This window comes from Entelurus aequoreus, linkage group LG04, assembly GCF_033978785.1.
Source record: "Entelurus aequoreus isolate RoL-2023_Sb linkage group LG04, RoL_Eaeq_v1.1, whole genome shotgun sequence".
NCBI lineage: Eukaryota > Metazoa > Chordata > Actinopteri > Syngnathiformes > Syngnathidae > Entelurus > Entelurus aequoreus.
Genome location: NC_084734.1, coordinates 16,410,300 through 16,434,641, shown reverse-complemented (window position 1 = coordinate 16,434,641; position 24,342 = coordinate 16,410,300). Strand labels below are relative to the sequence as shown.

General features: G+C 39.7%; 1 protein-coding gene across 1 annotated transcript in view; it reads right to left on the bottom strand.

The window, feature by feature from the left end:
• Positions 1-24,342, bottom strand: part of mcf2a (MCF.2 cell line derived transforming sequence a) — a 106,163-nt gene extending 81,821 nt beyond the window's left edge. Inside the window, exons 1-2 of the mRNA XM_062044326.1 lie at positions 24,252-24,342; positions 21,164-21,491 (exon numbers count right to left, since the gene is read on the bottom strand). Of these exons, the coding sequence (XP_061900310.1) occupies positions 21,164-21,251 (88 nt within the window). The 5' untranslated portion in view covers positions 21,252-21,491; positions 24,252-24,342. The remainder of the gene's footprint in view (positions 1-21,163; positions 21,492-24,251) is intronic.

Sequence of the window (24,342 nt, the reverse complement as noted above, 5' to 3'; positions counted from 1 at the left end):
ACCTAAAATGAAGTGGTGGGCCACTTTAAAGGACATGATCGACCACATTAAATGATATGACGGACCACTTTAAAATGAAGTGGTGGGCCACCTTAAAGGACATGATCGACCACCTTAAATGATGTGACAGACCACTTAAAATGATGTGGTGGGCCAAATTAAATGACAAAGTGTCTCAAATTAAACGATGTGACAGACCACTTAAAATGATATGGTGGGCCACTTTAAAGGACATGATCGACCACATTAAATGACGTGAAAGACCACTTAAAATAATGTGGTGGGCCATTTTAAAGTACATGATCGACCATATTAAATGATGCGACAGACCACTTAAAATGAAGTGGTGGGCCAATTTTGAAGGACATGATCGACCACCTTAACTGACAACTTAAAATGAAGTGGTGGTCCACTTTAAAGGACATGATCGACCACCTTAAATGATGTGACGGACAACCTAAAATGAAGTGGTGGGCCACTTTAAAGGACATGATCGACCACATTAAATGATATGACGGACCACTTTAAAATGAAGTGGTGGGCCACTTTAAAGGACATGATCAACCACCTTAAATGATGTGACAGACCACTTAAAATGATGTGGTGGGCCAGTTTAAATGACAAAGTGTCTCAAATTAAACGATGTGACAGACCACTTAAAATTATATGGTGGGCCACTTTAAAGGACATGATCGACCACATTAAATGACGTGAAAGACCACTTAAAATAATGTGGTGGGCCATTTTAAAGTACATGATCGACCATATTAAATGATGCGACAGACCACTTAAAATGAAGTGGTGGGCCAATTTAAAGGACATGATCGACCACCTTAACTGACAACTTAAAATGAAGTGGTGGTCCACTTTAAAGGACATGATCGACCACCTTAAATGATGTGACGGACAACCTAAAATGAAGTGGTGGGCCAATTTAAAGGACATGATCGACCAACTTAACTGACAACTTAAAATGAAGTGGTGGTCCACTTTAAAGGACATGATCGACCACCTTAAATGATGTGACGGACAACTTAAAATGAAGTGGTGGGGCACTTTAAAGGACATGATCGACCACATTAAATGATATGACGGACCACTTTAAAATGAAGTGGTGGGCCATATTAAGGACATGATCGACCACCTCAAATGATGTGACGGACAACTTAAAATGAAGTGGTGGGCCACTTTAAAGGACATGATCGACCACATTAAATGATATGACGGACCACTTTAAAATGAAGTGGTGGGCCACTTTAAAGGACATGATCGGATGACGTGACAGACAACTTAAAATGAAGTGGTGGGCCACTTTAAAGGACATGATCGACCACATTAAATGATGTGACGGACCACTTTAAAATGAAGTGGTGGGCCACATTAAAGGACATGATCGACCACCTTAAATGATGTGACGGACCACTTAAAATTATGTGGTGGTCCACTTTAAATGACAAAGTGGCTCAAATTAAATGACGAGATAGACCACTTAAAATGTGGTGGGCCACTTTAAAGGACAAAATAAATATTTGACAATATATTTTATATTTTGGACATTTTCCTTTGAAATCAACGAGCCAATATTTGATGAATAAATGTGTGTTTATACAATTGTCTACCACTAAATGGAGCAGTCTCATGTTTAGTTATACAATTGTCTACCACTAGATGGAGCAGTCTCACGTTTAGTTATACAATTGTCTACCACTAAATGGAGCAGTCTCATGTTTAGTTATACAATTGTCTACCACTAGATGGAGCAGTCTCATGTTTAGTTATACAATTGTCTACCACTAGATGGAGCAGTCTCATGTTTAGTTATACAATTGTCTACCACTAGATGGAGCAGTCTCACGTTTAGTTATACAATTGTCTACCACTAGATGGAGCAGTCTCACGTTTAGTTATACAATTGTCTACCACTAGATGGAGCAGTCTCACGTTTAGTTATACAATTGTCTACCACTAGATGGAGCAGTCTCACGTTTAGTTATACAATTGTCTACCACTAGATGGAGCAGTCTCACGTTTAGTTATACAATTGTCTACCACTAGATGGAGCAGTCTCACGTTTAGTTATACAATTGTCTACCACTAGATGGAGCAGTCTCATGTTTAGTTATACAATTGTCTACCACTAGATGGAGCAGTCTCATGTTTAGTTATACAATTGTCTACCACTAGATGGAGCAGTCTCATGTTTAGTTATACAATTGTCTACCACTAGATGGAGCAGTCTCATGTTTAGTTATACAATTGTCTACCACTAGATGGAGCAGTCTCATGTTTAGTTATACAATTGTCTACCACTAGATGGAGCAGTCTCATGTTTAGTTATACAATTGTCTACCACTAGATGGAGCAGTCTCATGTTTAGTTATAAAATCGTCTACCACTAGATGGAGCAGTCTCACGTTTAGTTATACAATCGTCTACCACTAGATGGAGCAGTCTCACGTTTAGTTATACAATTGTCTACCACTAGATGGAGCAGTCTCATGTTTAGTTACACAATTGTCTACCACTAGATGGAGCAGTCTCATGTTTAGTTATACAATTGTCTACCACTAGATGGAGCAGTCTCATGTTTAGTTATACAATTGTCTACCACTAGATGGAGCAGTCTCACGTTTAGTTATAAAATCGTCTACCACTAGATGGAGCAGTCTCACGTTTAGTTATACAATTGTCTACCACTAGATGGAGCAGTCTCACGTTTAGTTATACAATTGTCTACCACTAGATGGAGCAGTCTCACGTTTAGTTATACAATTGTCTACCACTAGATGGAGGAGTCTCACGTTTAGTTATACAATTGTCTACCACTAGATGGAGCAGTCTCATGTTTAGTTAAACAATTGTCTACCACTAGATGGAGCAGTCTCACGTTTAGTTATACAATTGTCTACCACTAGATGGAGCAGTCTCATGTTTAGTTATACAATCGTCTACCACTAGATGGAGCAGTCTCATGTTTAGTTATACAATTGTCTACCACTAGATGGAGCAGTCTCATGTTTAGTTATACAATTGTCTACCACTAGATGGAGCAGTCTCATGTTTAGTTATACAATCGTCTACCACTAGATGGAGCAGTCTCATGTTTAGTTATACAATTGTCTACCACTAGATGGAGCAGTCTCATGTTTAGTTATACAATTGTCTACCACTAGATGGAGCAGTCTCATGTTTAGTTATACAATTGTCTACCACTAGATGGAGCAGTCTCATGTTTAGTTATAAAATCGTCTACCACTAGATGGAGCAGTCTCACGTTTAGTTATACAATTGTCTACCACTAGATGGAGCAGTCTCACGTTTAGTTATACAATTGTCTACCACTAGATGGAGCAGTCTCACGTTTAGTTATACAATTGTCTACTACTAGATGGAGCAGTCTCATGTTTAGTTATACAATTGTCTACCACTAGATGGAGCAGTCTCATGTTTAGTTATACAATTGTCTACCACTAGATGGAGCAGTCTCATGTTTAGTTATACAATTGTCTACCACTAGATGGAGCAGTCTCACGTTTAGTTATACAATTGTCTACCACTAGATGGAGCAGTCTCACGTTTAGTTATACAATTGTCTACCACTAGATGGAGCAGTCTCACGTTTAGTTATACAATTGTCTACCACTAGATGGAGCAGTCTCACGTTTAGTTATACAATTGTCTACCACTAGATGGAGCAGTCTCATGTTTAGTTATACAATTGTCTACCACTAGATGGAGCAGTCTCACGTTTAGTTATACCATTGTCTACCACTAGATGGAGCAGTCTCACGTTTAGTTATACAATTGTCTACCACTAGATGGAGCAGTCTCACGTTTAGTTATACAATTGTCTACCACTAGATGGAGCAGTCTCACGTTTAGTTATACAATTGTCTACCACTAGATGGAGCAGTCTCACGTTTAGTTATACAATTGTCTACCACTAGATGGAGCAGTCTCACGTTTAGTTATACAATTGTCTACCACTAGATGGAGCAGTCTCACGTTTAGTTATAGATGAAATTGAGGCGGTGGTAAATAACTTGGTTCTGATGCAATATTTGCTCATGTTTTAATAAAACACATTCAAGTGAATTTAGGCAGAAAAAGATGAGACAAAGTTTGTGTTTGCTGGGACTGAAAGTGTGTAACGTGTCCAGACTTGGGAGTAATGATCGCCCCCTGCTGAATATTGGATGTGTGACCGAGGAGGCGCGCTGAAGTGACCTCGGCTTACTTGACGCCACGTCTTGTGCCGCCTGCAGCGACACCACAACGTCAGATGCAGCGACAGTCAACACAACACACTTGTTAAAGTTAAAGTACCAATGATTGTCACCTACACACACACTAGGTGTGGCGAAATTATCCTCTGCATTTGACCCATCACCCTTGATCACCTCCTGGGAGGTGAGGGGAGCAGTGAGCAGCAGCGGTGGCCGCACCCGGGAATCATTTTGGTGATTTAACCCCCAATTCCAACCCTTGAAGCTGAGTGACAAGCAGGGAAGTAATGGGTCCCATTTTTATAGTCTCGGGTATGACTCGGCCGGGGTTTGAACTCACGACCTACCGATCTCAGGGCGGACACTCGAACCACTAGGTCACCAAGTGCACAACACAATTTCTGAACACACTTGTGCACAACACACTTTTGCACAACACACTTGTGCACACCACATTTTTGCACATCACACTTTTGCACGACCTACTTTTGCACATCACACTTTTGCACAACACACTTTTGCACAACACACTTTTGCACGACGCACTTTTGCACATCACTTTTCCACGACACACTTTTGCACATCACACTTTTGCACAACACACTTGTGCAAATCAAATTTTTGCACATCACACTTGTGCACAACACTCTTGCACATCACACTTTTGCACATCACACTTTTGCACAACACACTTGTGCACAACACTTGTGCACAACACATTTGCACACAACACTTTTGCACAACACACTTTTGCACAACACACTTTTGCACAACACACTTGTGCAAATAAAATGTTTGCACATCACACTTGTGCACAACACACTTGCATATCACACTTTTGCACATCACACTTTTGCATAACACATTTGCACACAACACATTTGCACATCACACATTTGCACATCACGCATTTGCACAACACACTTTTGCACAACACCCTTGTGCAAATCACATTTTTGCACATCACACTTGTGCACAACACACTTGCACATCACACTTTTGCACAACACATTTGCACATCACACTTTTGCACAACACAATTGCACACAACACATTTGCACATCACACATTTGCACAGCACACTTGTGCACAGCACACTTGTGCTCAACACACTTGTGCTCAACACACTTGTGCACACGTTGCAAATCACATTTTTGCACATCACACTTGTGCACAACACATTTGCACAACACACTTTTACACAACACACGTGTGCATAACACACTTGTGCACACACAGGAAGTGATCTCAGCTGATTAAGTGTTAAAACATATGTCAAAATCAGTAGGTTGCTTGCTCTGACATAAAGTTTGAAGACAGTAACAACATAACAGGTATCATTTATGGTTCTTCATTTGAACCCAGTCAGCTACCGTTATGTCTCAAATATTTTAAAACCAATAGGTTTCTTGCTGTGATTTACAGAAATCCTCCTTTAGCATTGGAAGATGTGACAAATAAAATTAGTTTGACCTTTTAGCCTAGCTACCTCTACGATGTAAAACATCACAATCAAAATCAATAGGGTGCTTGCTCTGACATGGAACAATAACAAATGCCAGAATGTTTGAAGACAGTAGGAAGATGACTAACGCTACCATCATGTCAAATATTTCAAAAAACAATAGGTGCCTTGTTGTGATTTACAAAAATCATCCCTTAAAGTTTGAAGATGTAACCGATAGAAAAGTGAGAGGAAATCATTTTGACCTTTGATTCCAGCTACTTCTATGTAAAATGTTCAAAATCAATAGGGTGCTTGCTCTAATAGACAGAAACAATGAATGCCTGGACGTTTGAACTCCGTAGAAGAATGACAAGACTTTTGACCTCAGCTACCTCTGCCACCATGTCACAAATATTTAAAAAAACAAAAACAAAATAAATAGATTTCTTGCTGTGATTTAAAACAATATTTTGACTTTGAAAAATCAATAGGTTTCTTGCTGCCATGTACACAAGTCATCCTTTGAAGTGTAAAGATGTGATTAGTAGGAACATGTGTTCTTTGACCTCAGATCTCAGCTACCCCTGCCATGTGAACCATTCAAAATCAATAGGATGCTTGTTCCGACTTCAGAACAACAGTCCTTGGATGTTTGAAGTACAAGAGGCCACGAATGCTGACAAGGATCAGGTCTTTATTTTGACCTTTGACCTCAGCTTCCTCTACCATCATGAGTCAGCAAAACCTAAAGATCAATAGGCTGCTTGTAACAAGGAATAAGACCTCTAACTCAAACACCGTGTGCCAGATGTTCACACAAAAATTAAGAGGCTGCTTGCTCAGATTTATAAAATAGTCTCATCTCTAAAGAAAATGCAAGCGGACCGATAACCTAGCTGCCCCAGACCAAGATTATCCAAAACCAATAGAATGCTTGCTTAGCTAAATAGTGCTTTGAAGTCTGAATATTTACAGTGTGTTATACACTGCTGCTCACTGCTCCCCTCACCTCCCAGGGGGTGAACAAGTCAAATGTCACCACACCTAGTGAGTGTGTGTTATTATCCTTGGTACTTTAACTTTAACTTAACTTTAATAATCATCATCTCAATCACGGCAAATAAACTGCATTTCGTAGTGTTGTAAGTAGTATTATCACTGAAGGACGAGGCTGAACATGTTACACACTGAGAGCAATCCATGCTAATAGCTGAGCTAACCGCCATTTGCCAGATAATAATAATAATGATAATAATAATATTGATGTTAATTACTAATAATTAAAAAATAAAAATAATAATATTAATAATTCATAATAAAATAGTTTAGTAATAATGAGTATAATAATGATAATAATAATAACAAATAATGAGAATAATAATAAAATAATCTCATGATAATAATAATGATAACAATTAATGATTATAATAATAATTTAAAAATAATAATCATTTTAAAACAATATTATTAATGATAATTAAAAAAATTAAATAATAATGATGATAATAATAATACTAATTCAAAAATAATAATAATGATAATAAAAATAGTTTAATAATTATTATTATAAAATTGATAATAATGAAAAAAAATGGTAATTTCAAAATAATAATAAAATAATTTAATAATAAAGATAATAATAATCATTTAAAAATAATAAACAATAACAATGATAATAATTAAAGATAATACTAATACTAATTTAAAACTAATAATAATTTAAAAAATAATATTAATGATATTAAAACATAATTTAATAATAATGATGATAAAAATAATGATGATAATAATCATTTTAAAATAACAATTTTAATAATGATAACAAAATAGTTTAATAATAATGATTATAATAATGATAATAATAAAACAAATAATAATAATAATGATGATAATAATAATAATTTTAAAATAATAATACAAATAATTTTATAATAATACAATTAATGATAACAATCATTTACCATTTAAAACTAATAATAATAATTTTAAAATAATATTAATAATGATAAAAAAATTATAATAATGATGATAATAATAACTTGTACAGTACAGTAGATTACAGTACAGTATGGTAGAGTAGCATATAGTACAGTAGAGTAGTGTAGCATACAGTACAGTACAGTAGAGTAATGTACAGCCGTACAGTAGAGTAAAGTAGAGGAGTGTAGAGTACAGTAAAGTAGAGTAGAGTACAGTAATGTACAGTAAAGTAGAGTAGTGTACAGTACAGTAGAGTACAGTAAAGTAGTGTTCAGTACAGTACAGTAGAGTACAGTAGTGTAAAGTACAGTAAAGTAGTGTTCAGTACATTAGAGTACTTGGCCCACTGGACAATTGTGTTCTTTCTTGGGAGATTTGTCTGCCTTTTCTAGGTGACCCACTCTGCTGAGGTGAAAACAGAATAATAATCTGCTGCAGAGGAATGTGGGTGAAAACAAGATGTATTTGTTACCCCACTAATCCTTCGAGGGTGCAGGACTGGTGTGTGAGGTTTAATGTGTGACCTGCAGGAACCATCCAGAAGGAAAGGACTGCTTTCACCTTGTTTGGATGTAAAAGCTCTTATTTTTATTGCACGCGTAATCCCCGAAAAGATGTAGGATTCTGCACATGTGACCACGTCTGTAACAAAGACAACGCCATCATCCCGTGCCAACACACTTCTCTTCACACCAACATGTAGATTATTTGTGTGTGAATGTTACATTCTTAGCAATAAAACACTTCTTATGTTTTTATTTGCATGTATTAATTATTGCTATTATAACCACTATTCTCTCAATGTTATGTTTTTATTCATTTATATTACATTTTTACATACATTTATAATATTACTATGTTTTGTGTAATGTGAGTTATTCTCCAGTGTGGATGCCTCAAAGGTGGCCTTTTTCCTCAAATCCTTAGTGCTATGTAATGTTTTGTTATTGTCAATACCGTGAGGGTGTGTCTTTATTTTGTTTTTCCTGCAAAGCACTTTATGTTGCCACTTTTTGTTCGACTGCCTCTATGAGAAAGGAGAAGATTACTTTCCATCTATGAGGATGCAAGATCAGAGAATTTTAGTAGGAAATAGGGTTCGTACGGTATACCGGTACTAAAAGTATCCCGGTGCTAATCAATTGAAATCGGTACTATGCCACCTTTGAAAAGTACTGGTACCGCTCGTTCATCTGAGTGTTGCTTTGCGGCGGTGACCACAGAGCCGAGGCACATGATGTTGTACGTCAAAACGCGCACACAAAGTGCATACAAGTAATAACATCTTGGAGAGGAAAAGTGGAAAAAACGATGTTTACCTCTGTGTTACATGGCTTTTCCTTTTAACAACACTCAGTAAACGTTTGGGAACTGAGGAGACACATTTTTGAAGCTTCTCAGGTGGAATTATTTCCCATTCTTGCTTGATGTACAGCTTAAGTTGTTCCAACAGTCCGGGGGTCTCCCTTGTGGTATTTTAGGCTTCATATTGCGGCACACATTTTCAATAGGAGACAGGTCTGGACTACAGGCAGGCCAGTCTAGTACCCACACTCTTTTAGTATGAAGCCACGTTGATGTAACATGTGGCTTGGCATTGTCTTGCTGAAATAAGCAGGGGCGTCCATGATAACGTAGCTTGGATGGCAACATATGTTGCTCCAAAACCTGTATGTACCTTTCAGCATTAATGGTGCCTTCACAGATGTGTAAGGTACCCATGTCTTGGGCACTAATACACCCCCATACCATCACACATGCTGGCTTTTACACTTTGCGCCTATAACAATCTGGATGGTTCTTTTCCTCTTTGGTCCAGAAGACATGACGTCCACAGTTTCCAAAAACAATTTGAAATGTCAGACCACAGAATACTTTTACACTTTGCATCAGTCCATCTTAGGTGAGCTCGGGCCCAGCGAAGCTGGCAGTGTTTCTGGGTGTTGTTGATAAATGGCTTTCGCTTTGCATACTAAAGTTTTAACTTGCACTTACAGATGTAGCGACCAACTGTAGTTACTGACAGTGGTTTTCTGAAGTGTTCCTGAGCCCATGTGGTGATATCCTTTACACACTGATGTCAATTGTTTATGCAGTACCGCCAGAGGGATCGAAAGTCCGTAATATCATCGCTTACATGCAGTGATTTCTCCAGATTCTCTGAACCTTTTGATGATATTACGGACCGTAGATGGTGAAATCCCTAAATTCATTGCAATAGCTCGTTGAGAAATGTTGTTCTTAAACTGTTCGACAATTTGCTCAGGCATTTGTTGACAAAGTGGAGACCCTCGCCCCATCCTTGTTTGTGAATGACTGAGCATTTCATGGAAGCTGCTTTCATACCCAATCATGGCACCCACCTGTTCCTAATTAGCCTGTTCACCTGTGGGATGTTCCAAATAAGTGATTGATGGGCATTCTTCAACTTTCCCAGTCTTTTTTGCCACTTGTGCCAGCTTTTTTGAAACATGTTTCAGGCATCAAATTCCAAATGAGCTAATATTTGCAAAAAATAAAGTCTTTTCAGTTCGAACGTTAAGTATCTTGTCTTTGCAGTCTATTCAATTGAATATAAGATGAAAAGGATTTGCAAATCATTGTATTCTGTTTTTATTTACCATTTACACAACGTGACAACTTCACTGGTTTTGGGGTTTGTATAATTTCCACAGGGCACAACCGGACACCTACCATGCTATTGACTCCCCCACACATGGTAGCGCTACCTCTCCTAACTTGCCCACTCACTCACTCACTCACCCCACATACTGCCATTCTTAAAGGAGTACACACACACACACACACACACATACGCTACTCTCACAACAGCTGCTTTAAAACACGCCTCGCCAAATGTGGTGATTGGTGTTACCACCTTTGCTTCAAACTTAGGTAAATATTTAAATATTGAACATTCAGATCTGCACAAGGAGTTATAAAAAGGTAATAATGTAGTCGTTACACCTGTCCTGCTGTTCGGTCCGGTGCAGACTGTAGTCGAGCAGCACAGGGCGGACGTTCCCTTCGGGGTCGATGTCGTTTCAATGCCTTTTGATTTATATTTTAACCTTGTGAAATTGTTCTTTGACTGCGAGTGTTTAATGTAGTGTAAGATACTCTGTTAAATAAAGCCAATATTGACATTTTTAACAGTTCCCTTTATTTGGAAAAGTATCAAAGTATCGATATATACATTTTGGTATCGGTACCGGTACTAAATTATTGGTATCCGGACAACGCTAGTAGGAAATTTGTATCGGTCCTCAGCATATTGCAAAGGCAAAATGAGTTGTGTGTCTAAGAGAAACCACCCAGATTACTTTTTTAACCAACAGTACGACACACATCCAGGATTGTGTTTCGCTGAGCTTATGTTGACCTACATTGGATTGAGCATTTTCACTCCACAAAATGTGTCAGATTTTTTTTGTACGCGTCGACCACGTTAGGACATCCCGACTCTACTCTGCATGCTTTAGCGTGCTAGCGGTAGCATGCAAATATAGAAGTTCACACAAGTCTGTGACGGCAGTGAGTGTCAAAAACCGTGATTGTTTTCGTGAATAAGTGCTTGCACAGCAGTCCCATAATAATAATAATAATAATAATAATAATAACAATAATAACAATAATAATAATAATAAGAGTAAGTAGAAAGTGTAAATTGGCGCTCAATCATTGTCAGAATAATTGTATCTAAGTTATCACAAAACTTTGTGTTGCCATGAGCAAAAGGCTTGTAAAACTCCACTGTGTAGGATGGGAAGCGACATGAAGGTGTCGGTTTCTTTGATGCATTGTAATCCACAGGAAGATTGTGTCTTGACCCGAGATTTACAAAGCGGAGAGGAAGCAGGACCTGACTCCCCTCCAGGCACCGTTTCTTCGAACTGTTTTGTGACCAAAGGCAGCGGCTGTTTACGACCCCCCTCCCTTTAGAAACAGCTGTTGCCATGTAATCAGGGAAAGTCCAAATAAAAGGCGTACAATCTTTCGTCAGAGCGTGGTGGGAGACTGTACAAAGAGTACAGCCCAGATGTTTCTCTTCAATTGAGCCAAATTGAATTCTGTCCCTGTTTAATTCCTTGCTTCTTGTCTTGTTTAATAGATGTCATCAGTGTTTGAACCTGACAATCCTCATTGAAACACACGCCAACCAATCGATCAATCAAAACGTATTCATGTATCGCTTAATCACAAGTGTTTACAAACTCACGACGACGTCACCTGATTGAACTCAAAAGACCCCAGCTGGGGGAAAAAGACGTTGGGACCCTCGTTCTCGGGTGATCGGTTGCGATGCATGTGGAATGGCATGAAAATAAATTCAATTGAATTCTTGGGCCCTAGTGTGTGAATGTTGTCTGTCTATTTGTGTTGGCCCTGCGATGAGGTGGCGACTTGTCCAGGGTGTACCCCGCCTTCCGCCCGAATGCAGCTGAGATAGGCTCCAGCACCCCCCGCGACCCCATAAGGGACAAGCGGTAGAAAATGGATGGATGGAATTCTTTATTTTTTATAATAGATCAGGTGTGAGTCCATAACATCGATCAATGCCACAAATCAAGGTTCTGTTCTTTAGGACTACCTTCATGTTTAGACCAGAGTTAGGCTGCATTCACAGACAACAATTTCAATAAAGAATTGATTACCAAATATCAGTAGAAGAAGGTCATGAGGCACTGAAGCAGCAATGTATTTTTGTGTCTATAAATTAGGGTTGTACGGTATACCGGTACTAGTATAGTACCGCGATACTAAAGAATCATATTCCGTACTATACCGCCTCTAAAAAGTATTGGTTCCAACCCCCCGCGCTTTTTTATCGGGCATGACGGTGCGTCGTCACGTCATGACATTGCTGGTTTTATGAACAGAGGAGCATGTTCGGCAGCGCACACACACGGAGTACTTACAAGCAGACACAGTGTGTGGACAGAAAAGGGAGAATGGACGCATTTGGCCTAAAAAATCACGACAAAGGTGAAGTTATAACACTGAAACGCCCTCAGGGAGAGGTGGTTTAAGACATGGCTAGCTAGTTTTAGCTACTTCTAAATCACTAATCCTTGCCTCCATGGCGACAAATAAAGTATGTTTCTTACAAGTAGCATTATCACTGGAGGACGAGGAATAGCTAAACATGCTTCACTACACACCGTAGGAGGACACAATAGCTCACCGGCGTCACAATGTAAACAAACGCCATGGGTGGATCTACACCTGACATCCACTAAAATGATACCAAGTACAGGAGCGTATTTAGTCGATACCACTATGATATATTACATCGATATTTTTTAGCATCGGAAAATCTATTTTCCTTTTCTTTTTTTTTAAATTTATAAACTCAGTAAATACGTCCCTAGACACATGGGACTTTGAATATGACCAATGTATGATCCTGTAACTACTTGGTATCGGATGGATACCTAAATGTGTGGTATCATCCAAAACTAATGTAAAGTATCAAAGAAGAGAAGAATAAGTGATTATTACATTTTAACAGAAGTGTAGATAGAACATGTTGAAACAGAAAATAAGCAGATATTAACAGTAAATGAACAAGTGGCTTAATAAATCATTTTTACAGTTTGTCCTTTATAATGTTGACAAAATAATAGGTGTATAAATGACAATATGTTACTGCATACGTCAGCAGACTAATTAGGAGCCTTTGTTTGTTTACTTACTACTAAAAGACAAGTTGTCTAGTATGTTTACTATTTTATTTAAGGACTAAATAAAAATAATAAACATATGTTTCATGTACCCTAAGATTGTTTTGTTAAAATAAGCCAATAATGACATTTTTTGTGGTCCCCTTTATTTACAAAAGTTTCAAAATAAACAATATTGATATCGGGACAACCCTACTATAAATGCAGTAGAAAGGGGAATTATGGTCCCATTCCTCACCATTTACCCGACACATGAAACATGACAAAATTTTTTTTGGGGGGGGGGGGGAGTTTGCCAAGGAGGAGACAGAGTTTGAAAACCGTAAAGTCTCCTGTCGCGTCACTTCCTTCCAATGTTTGGTATAAAAAGAATAGGAAAAGACAACAATAACATGAAAAGGAATACGGTGTACATAGAAACAAGTATTATTGCCACAATTTCAATCACTTTCACTTTCATTGCATTGAATGACATACAGGGGGCGCCACTGAATGACAGCAAGTCCATTTTTATGTGAATGCTCCAAAACATTCACACCAAAATTCATCTATTTGTTATTCAACTTTTTCTTCTCCAGATTTTGGCGCTACCTTCCACATGTTTCACCCGATTCAAAGCGTTCCAACTGTTCAGCCTATTCGCGAATCGTGGGCTTTTTCCCTTGACAAATTCCCAAAATTCCCAGATTTCCCACACTTCCAGGTTTTCCGGGACATTTTTCCCCATTCAAAATGAATTGGCCATTTTTCCAACTTCCACCATTTCCACATTTTTCAACCGATTCAAACCACCTTCAACACATTCCACTCATGCTGGAAAATCACACTATCATTTTTCCAAGTTCAAAAAAATTCCAGGAATTCCCAGAACTCCCTTTTTTTTTTTAAACCCTTTTTTTCTGTCGACTACTCCTTCCACGTTTCAACCCACTTTAATCGTTCCACCGTCAAAACATTCCTCTAACAAAGTTGTTTTTTGAACTAAAAAAATTAGCAGTTTTCCCGAAATTCCAGGAATTCCATAATGTTACTACTTCAACATTTCTCGACCGATTTGAAAAATTCCAACACACACCAAAAAAAAAAAAAACGCTTTTCCCAAAATTTCCAGGAAGTTCCCATTGAATTGAATGGGACATTTTTCCCAGTTGCACAATTCCCACATTTTTCAACATATTCAAACCATTCCAACATCAACACATTCCACTCATCCTGGACATTCAAACTAACACTTTCCCAACTTCCAAACCAAATTCCGGTTTTCCTGGAAATTCAAACTCTTCAACATTCCAACTATTCTTACATTCATACTACATTCTGTCAGCATTTCAGTTCAGTTCAGGGGGTAGGGGGTAGCGAGGGGTGTATATTGTAGCGTCCCGGAAGAGTTAGTGCTGCAAGGGGTTCTGGGTATTTGTTCTGTTGTGTTTATGTAGTGTTACGGTGCGGATGTTCTCCCGAAATGTGTTTGTCATCCTTGTTTGGTGTGGGTTCACAGTGTGGCACATATTTGTAACAGTGTTAAAGTTGTTTATACGTTCACCCTCAGTGTGACCTGTATGGCTGTTGAACAAGTATGATTGCATTCACTTGTGTGTGTGAAAAGCCGTAGATATTATGTGATTGGGCCGGCACGCAAAGGCAGTGCCTTTAAGGTTTATTGGCGCTCTGTACTTCTCCCTACGTCCGTGTACACAGCTGCGTTTTAAAAAGTCATAAATTTTACTTTTTGAAACCAATACCGATAATTTCCGATATTACATTTTAAAACATTTATCGGCAGTCCGATATTATCGGACATCTTTATTTACAACGTATATATCTGCGACTAATACATGTGAAAATATTTATTTTCTTCTAAAATTTAGTGACTTACATACCGGTGCGCTTCATAGTCCGGAAAACACGGCGTATGAATACAAACATATAATAGCTTTTGTTACACAATTTGCAAAGGAAACTTGTGGAAATCACAATTTCCACTCGTCACCACTGGCAGTAAGAAAACTGCAGGCTAGGATGTCGTTACACCAGCCTAATGGAAGACTTTTAAGAGCAACACGACTTGAAACCGCCAATAAAAAAAAAAGTCCAGGTCCAAGGTAATAAAAGACAGCGGTCTCTGTTTACACACAGCGAGAAGGAACCTATCGTAGACGCCAACAGAAAAGCAACATGAATTAAACAATAAGCCAAGCCTGCCCAAGGTAATCCTATTACCTCTCTGGTGGGGGGTTACATGTATATGAGAGAGGCTCAAAGACGCACGGCAACTGACTAATCACAAATTGTTTACGGTAACCAAAGTGCGGCCCAGGGGCCATTTGTGGCGGGAAAAAACATTTAAAAAAAAAATGTAATGGAAAAAAAAAAAAGACAGAATATTTGATACATTTGAAAATTCTTAAGTATGTGGGAGATATTTTGATATGTTTTTATTAAAAATGGTACAAATATATAAATATTTATTTATTTACATATACATACAGCTGTTACATATACTGTAATATTGTACATGGTAATTGTGATTTGTTATATATTGTATTTATTTATACAAATATAATAATATAATATATCAGTATACATCATATGTAAATATTACATATATGTTATATTTGATAATGCTACTATGGTATATTTTTAGTCTACTTTATACCTGCATTATCCTTCCCATCCTTACCCTTTTACATCCTTTGTAACTGAGCTACTGTGCGGAACAATTTTCCCTTGTGGATCAATAAAGTTTGTCTATATTTTCTCAAAACTTAGTGTCTTAAAGGGGAACTTTATGTTGAAAAGTATCGAAAGCTATCAAAATACACTTTGGTGCCAACATTACAAGCCGAGCTCCGAGTATTTTGGTGACTTTGTCGGAACAACAGGAGAGGAAAGTCCTGAACTTCACTCCCAATGCAGACACACACACACACACACACACACACACACACACACACAACACACACACACACACACACACACACACACACACACATCTGCAGCAGCAATTATTAGCGAGGGAAATGACGGCAGAGTCTGTACAGCACAAACAGGGAACATGATCCCTGCCATGGAGGAAGAATTATGCTGAGCAAAGCGTCTATTTTGGTGGCAAATAAGAGAAGGGTGTGCTGTTATGTGACACACACACACACACACACACACACACACACACACACACACACACACACACACACACACACACACACACACACACACACACACACACACACACACACACTTGTATTTGTTACCTTCTTGAGACCTGAGAAAAATGCCTCCCTCTTTAGGACCACCCTTTCTAGATATATAAAGATGTGTATTTACAACATTAATAATACATACATGCTAGGCAAATATAAAAAAGCTTGTTGTGAAAAATGAGTTGGAATTTCACAAGCAAAAGGTCACAATTTCACGAGAAAAACTTGGAATTTTGGCGGTATTATAATAAAAGTCGTCATTTTACTCAACGCGAGTCAGAATTTTACAAGAAAAACTGAACATTTGTGCAATGTTATGATGACAGTTGGAATTTTACTCAATAACAGTGTCAGTTTTACAAGAAAAGCTTAACACGTTGGCAATATTATGAAAAGAGTCGTAATTTTACTCGACAAAAGTCACAATTAAGAAAACTTCAACATTTTGGCAATATTATAATAATAATCTGAATTTTTACTTGGCAAAATGATGACAAAAGTCATAATTGTACTAAAAAAAAAAGACTATTTTACAAGAACAACATACAAATAGGCAATATTGTGATAAAAGTCAGCACATTATACGACAAATGTCACCATTTTGCATTAAAAAGTAATAATTTTACATTAAAAAAAGTAATAATTTAACGAGAAAATATTGCAATATTACAGACACATAAAAAATATGAGAATTTGTTCCCAATTTTATAAGAAAAAAAGTCAACACATTGCGAGAAAAATACTTTTTTGTTTGTAATTGGTTTTTAATCTTCATTATTTACTTCAAGTTATTACAATATGTCTCCAGCCCACCAGCTCGCTCCCCCCCCCCCCCCCCTCACCAGGATCTTCAACCTCTCCCTGGCTCAGGCAGTCATCCCATCCTGCCTGAAGTCATCTACAATAATCCCGGTGCCGAAGAAGTCTCCCATCACCAGCCTGAACGATTACCGACCAGGGTAGTGCTTCGAGAGACTGGTTCTCCAGCACATCAAGGACCACATCCCTCCAGACTTTGACCCCCACCAGTTCGCATACCGGGCGAACAGATCCACAGAGGACGCCATCGCTGTTGCTCTCCACTCTGCTCTGAACCACCTGGAGCAGCAGCAGAGCTACGTCCGGTCCGGATGCTCTCTGTGGATTATAGTTCTGCCTTCAATACAATAATCCCGGACAGACTCTGCAATAAACTGGACACTCTTGGCCTCCCCCCTCCCACAAACGCCTGGATAAGGGACTTCCTAACGGACCGACCCCAGAATGTGAGACTTGGCCCCCCACCTCTCTTCCACCCGCACGCTGAGCATCGGCTCCCCACAGGGCTGTGTGCTGAGCCCCCTCCTCTACTGCCTCTACACCAGGGGTGTCAAACGTAAGGCCCGAGGGCCGGATCAGGCCCGCGAACAGGTTTTATCCGGCCCGAGGGATGAGTTAGCTAAGTATAAAAATGAGCCAAAATTTTTTGAATGAAAGAAACTGCTGTTCTAAATGTGTCCACTAGATGTCGCAATAGCAATTCTTTGTATCTTTGTAGAAGATGCTACATATGAAAAAAAAAAAAAAAATTTTTTAAAAACACATGTTAATGCACCAGTCGAGGAAAATGAACAAACTACATAAATAACATCCTATAATTTGATTTTTGTCTTGATAGATTGAAAATTGCCACCAATGCGTTGACAGATGAACATTATCACATAATTTATTTAGAAAATTTAAATAACGACAAATAAAGATAGAATACTATTAACCGCAACATGCAAGTGTAAAAAAAACATTATGATTTGAACATTTTCAGAATGTGCTTGTTCTATTATTAAACAAAGAAAACAATCTGAAGTTGTCTTTATTTTTAATTTATTGTGTCGTGATTTTACCAGTCCGGCCCACTTGGGAGTAGATTTTTCTCCATGTGGCCCTCAATCTAAAATGAGTTTGACACCCCTGACTGCAGTCCAGCCCACAGTGACAACCTTATTGTCAAGTTTGCTGACGATACCACAGCGGTCGGGCTCATCTCCAGGGGTGACGAGGCTGCCTACAGGGAGGAGGTCCTGAAGCTGACGGCCTGGTCTTCGGAGAACAACCTCGCTCTCAACACCAGCAAGACCAGAGAGATCATCGTCGACTTCAGGAGGAGCAGCACCGACCCTGCCCCCCTCTACATCAACGGCGAGCGTGTGGAGGGGGTGCACACCTTCAGGTACCTTGGAGTCCACATCTCTAACGACTTTTCCTGGACAGTCAACACCACAGCAATCATCAAGAAGGCTCAGCAGCGGCTACACTTCCTGAGAGTCCTCGGGAAGTACGACCTGAAGCCTGACCTGCTGCTGACCTTCTACCGCTCGTCCATCGAGAGCCTGCTGACCTACTGTATTACAGTATGGTACGGCAGCTGCACTGCAGCAGACAGGGAGAGGCTGCAAAGAGTGGTCAAGACGGCTCAAAAGATCACCGGCCGCCCTCTCCCCTCTCTGATGGACATCTACACCTCCCGCTGCCTCAACAGAGCCAGTGCCATCATCAAGGACAGCACCCACCCTGGCTCTGACCTGTTCCACCCTCTGGGAAGCGCTACAGGTGCATTAAAACTAAGACGAACAGGCTAAAAAACTGCTTCTTCCCCAGGGCCATAACCACCCTGAACAGACTTCCCCATTGACCCTCATAACTGCCTTCTCTTCGGTGCAATAACCCATTCCACCAACCACCCTGTTTCATGTAGATATTCATGTACATATTCATTTCACCCTCTGTATAGAGTGTACACTTGTTTTATCGCACTGTATGGAATGGCCTCAATCTCGTTACCCTGCGTAATGAAAATAAAGCTGATCCTGATTCTGATTCATATACATATTTGTTTATTTAATGTTTTATATATTTTGGCCAAAGGGGGCGCATTTCAATTTTTTACACACACTTGTTATTCCATATGTTGACCAGAGGGGGAGCACTTCAGATTTTTTACACACACTTGTTATTTCATATGTTGACCAGAGGGAGAGCACTCCACATTTTTACACACACTTTTTATTTCATATGTTGACCAGAGGGGGAGCACTTCAACATTTTTACACACACTTGTTATTTCATATGTTGACCAGAGGGGGAGCACTTCAACATTTTCACACACACTTGTTATTTCATATGTTGACCAGAGGGGGAGCACTTCAACATTTTTACACACACTTGTTATTTCATATGTTGACCAGAGGGGGAGCACTTCAACATTTTTACACACACTTGTATTTCATATGTTGACCAGTGGGGGAGCATTTCAACATTTTTACACACACTTGTTATTTCATATGTTGACCAGAGGGAGAGCACTCCACATTTTTACACACACTTTTTATTTCATATGTTGACCAGAGGGGGAGCACTTCAACATTTTTACACACACTTGTTATTTCATATGTTGACCAGATGGGGAGCACTTCAACATTTTCACACACACTTGTTATTTCATATGTTGACCAGAGGGAGAGCACTCCACATTTTTACACACACTTTTTATTTCATATGTTGACCAGAGGGGGAGCACTTCAACATTTTTACACACACTTGTTATTTCATATGTTGACCAGAGGGGGAGCACTTCAACATTTTTACACACACTTGTTATTTCATATGTTGACCAGAGGGGGAGCACTTCAACATTTTCACACACACTTGTTATTTCATATGTTGACCAGAGGGGGAGCACTTCAACATTTTCACACACACTTGTTATTTCATATGTTGACCAGAGGGGGAGCACTTCAACATTTTTACACACACTTGTTATTTCATATGTTGACCAGAGGGGGAGCACTTCAACATTTTCACACACACTTGTTATTTCATATGTTGACCAGAGGGGGAGCACTTCAACATTTTTACACACACTTGTTATTTCATATGTTGACCAGTGGGGGAGCATTTCAACATTTTTACACACACTTGTCATTACATATGTTGACCAGAAGGGGGAGCACTTCACATTTTTACACACACTTGTTATTTCATATGTTGGAGCACTTTTAAAACCGACACACAGTCAATTTGAAAAATCCCTCCTTTTTGGGACCACCCTCATTTTGATAGATTTCACCACCAGGGGTGCAAATGAGATCTCTATGTTTTGTTTTTTTGTAATGTGCTTAAGGCCGATGACAAAGGAGTTACGGACCACAGATGGCCCCTGTGCCGCACTTTGGGCAACCCAGCTGTAGAAGCTAACTGTTAATGGCCACTATAGTCTTAGTACCGTAGTGTATTTGTTCATCCTATGGTCACATATGGGTTGTGAAGTGGTAAAAAATCAGCTGTTCAGCTGGCGGGTTTTTTTCGGGGGATGAATAGGGAAGTCCTTTTTTAGTTTTATCATTTATTGCTGCCAATGTTTACTTTTGTATGCACATTAAATCAACAAACAAAAAATCCTGACTTTGGAGCAATGTTCACGGACTCTAGTATTTGGCTCTCTATTAGATGCAATGCTTTTCCGTATTGGGACCGTGGTTTCTGATGTCTCAAGAAGGGTAGAAATACAAGAACACACACACACACACACACACACACACACACACACACACACACACACACACACACACACACACAGTGTAGTGTACTCACGCTGCAGTGTGTCCTCCAGCTGGCAGCCGGCCTGCAGGAGGTCTCGGTAGCTCTCCATCTCCTCCTCCCGGTTCTTGGACTCGGTCATGGACTCCTCCTGCAGCTAGGCCCGGGCCCATGCCCTCCTGGTACAGAACCAGACAACAAAGTCGTCCAGGGTCTTCACATCCTCCTCACGCGTGGCAGTGGACGACACCCAGGTGTGGACATGGTAGATCCGCCGCTTCTTGTCCCACAACAAAAAGGCGTGTGGTCGGAGCTCGCCGCCTGTTCCTCGGACTGGCTTCCCCTCTCTCCCTCTCTTTGGGCTTAGTGCGTCAGCTCTGCGCTGAAAAAAAAAGAAAAAAGTCCTGACACTCGGCCAAGTCCCCTCCCAACTTCTGTAATCCACGCGTGCGTGACTCGCACGACAGCTACCAGAAAATGAAAATAGCTTTTTTCTGAGAGAGAAAGTCCAAAGGCAGCCCCGGGGCCGTCCGTCATAGAGCGTGAAAGGATGCCATTGTGCTCGTACTGACACAGAGCCTTTTCTTCTCCGGTCCAAGGCGGCTGGGCCTGGAAGATGACGGATCAGCACCCGGTGCACTTCCTGTGCGTAGACCGCCTGACGACTGATCCAGCTTAGGCCTGCCGACCGTGGCATTACTGCTGAGCCCAGGCTTCGCACTTGTGGTCCAGATCCTTGTGCGGGAGTCATGGGACCCCTGTCACTGTCTGGGACCAAGCTGGACTAGGACACAGACTGCAGAAAGGCTCACGGGGATCCAGGACTTACACAGACCCCTCACACCCTGGTCACCAACCGTTCAAACCCGTGGCTCAAAACCCCAAAACCAGTGAAGTTGTCACGTTGTGTAAATGGTAAATAAAAACAGAATACAATGATTTGCAAATCCTTTTCAACTTATATTCAATTGAATAGACTGCAAAGACAAGATATTTAATGTTCAAACTGGAAAACTTTGTAATTTTTTTGCAAATATTAGCTCATTTGGAATTTGATGGCTGCAACATGTTTCAAAAAAGCTGGCTTGAGTGGCAAAAAAGACTGAGAAAGTTGAGGAATGCTCATCAAACACTTATTTGGAACATGCCACTGGTGAACAGGCTAATTGGGAACAGGTGGGTGCCATGATTGGGTATAAAAGTAGATTCCATGAAATGCTCAGTCGTTCACAAACAAGGATGGGGCGAGAGTCACCACTTTGTCAACAAATGCGTGAGCCAATTGTATAGGAATAACATTTATCAACCAGCTATTGCAAGGAATTTAGGGATTTCACCATCTACGGTCCGTAATATCATCAAAAGGTTCAGAGAATCTGGAGAAATCACTGCACATAAGCGGCAAGGCCGAAAACCAAACGGTACTGCATCAAAAAGCAACATCAGTGTGTAAAGGGTATCACCACATGGGCTCAGGAACACTTCAGAAAACCGCTGTCCGTAACTACAGTTTATCGCTACATCTGTAAGTGCAAGTTAAAACTCTACTATGCAAAACGAAAGCCGTTTATCAACAACACCCAGAAACACTGCCAACTTTGCTGGGCCCGAGCTCATCTAAGATGGACTGATGCAAAGTGTTAAAGTGTTCCGTGGTCTGACGAGTCCACATTTCAAATTGTTTTTGGAAACTGTGGACGTCGTTTCCTCCGGACTAAAGAGGAAAAGAACCATCCGGATTGTTCTAGGTGCAAAGTTGAAAAGCCAGCATTTGTGATGGTATGGGGGTGTATTAGTGCCCAATAAATGGGTAACTTACACATCTGTGAAGGCACCATTAATGCTGAAAGGTACATACAGGTTTTGGAGCAACATGTGTTGCCATCCAAGCAACATTATCATGGACGCCCCTGCTTATTTCAGCAAGACAATGCCAAGCCACATTCTGCACGTGTTACAACAGCGTGGCTTCATAGCAAAAGAGTGCGGGTACTAGACTGGCCTGCCTGTAGTCCAGACCTGTCTCCCATTGAAAATGTGTGGCGCATTATGAAGCCTAAAATAGCACAACGGAGACCCCCGGACTGTTGAACAACTTAAGCTGTACATCAAGCAAGAATGGGAAAGAATTCCACCTGAAAAGCTTCAAAAATGTGTCTCCTCAGTTCCCAAACGTTTACTGAGTGTTGTTAAAAGGAAAGGCCATGTAACACAGTGGTAAAAATGCCCCTGTGCCAACTTTTTTGCAATGTTTTGCCTCCATTAAATTCTAAGTTAATGATTATTTGCACAAAATTATTATTTCTCAGTGTGAACATTAACTATCTTGTCTTTGCAGTTTATTCAATTGAATATAAGTTGAAAAGGATTTGCAAATCATTGTATTCTATTTTTATTTACCTTTTACACAACGTGCCAACTTCACCGGTTTTGGGGTTTATACTAACTCATGCTCACGTCGTCATCTTTTTGCCTATGGGGGCCGCATTAAGCTAAAAAAGATTAGCCGGGGGCCGAAAGTCGACCTGCATGTAAAGTAAACAATATAGCAGGGCTATTCAACTCCATCATGAAGAGGGCCGCAGTTTCAATAGCCCTAGGGCTCAGGAGCCGGACATGGAAATAAGGATGTTTGGTCAGAAAGTGCCTCCGCTGGTTAAACTTCTTTAAGACTTAGTTGACTTAAATACAAAGTAAACACATCGGCTTTCACTCTGCAATTTTAACAATTTCATTATTCCGCCCTCGCTACTCGTTTCCAGCGTGTGCCGCTAGTTAACATTATGAAGAAGAAAAACCACCATTTTTTTTTCCTTCCTCAGATTTATTTCTTTACATTTCTTACTTCATTTAGGTTTGTAAGACTGAAAATATGACATAGAATAAACATAACAAAAGTGTAACGCCCATTGTGTATTTTGTTTAAATAAAACAGAAATAACACAATATTTAAAACACATTGTAGTTGACTTATCACTATTTGCGTTGTCGCCCTCTTGTGGTCAAATTTAGCGCTGCATGTATTAAACGAGCTTTACTCTCAGACAGAAAAAAACACGGCCACGAATACAAAAAGACATCACGAAGTCAGCAATTTCAATACAAAACAAACTAATTATCTTCATAAACAATATGTACTTACAAATGTTTGACCAAGTTTCGTGACAAAGATTAGACACTGAAATGTGTACCATTGTTGCCGCTTGTCTGGATCAACGTGTCCGTCGCTTAAC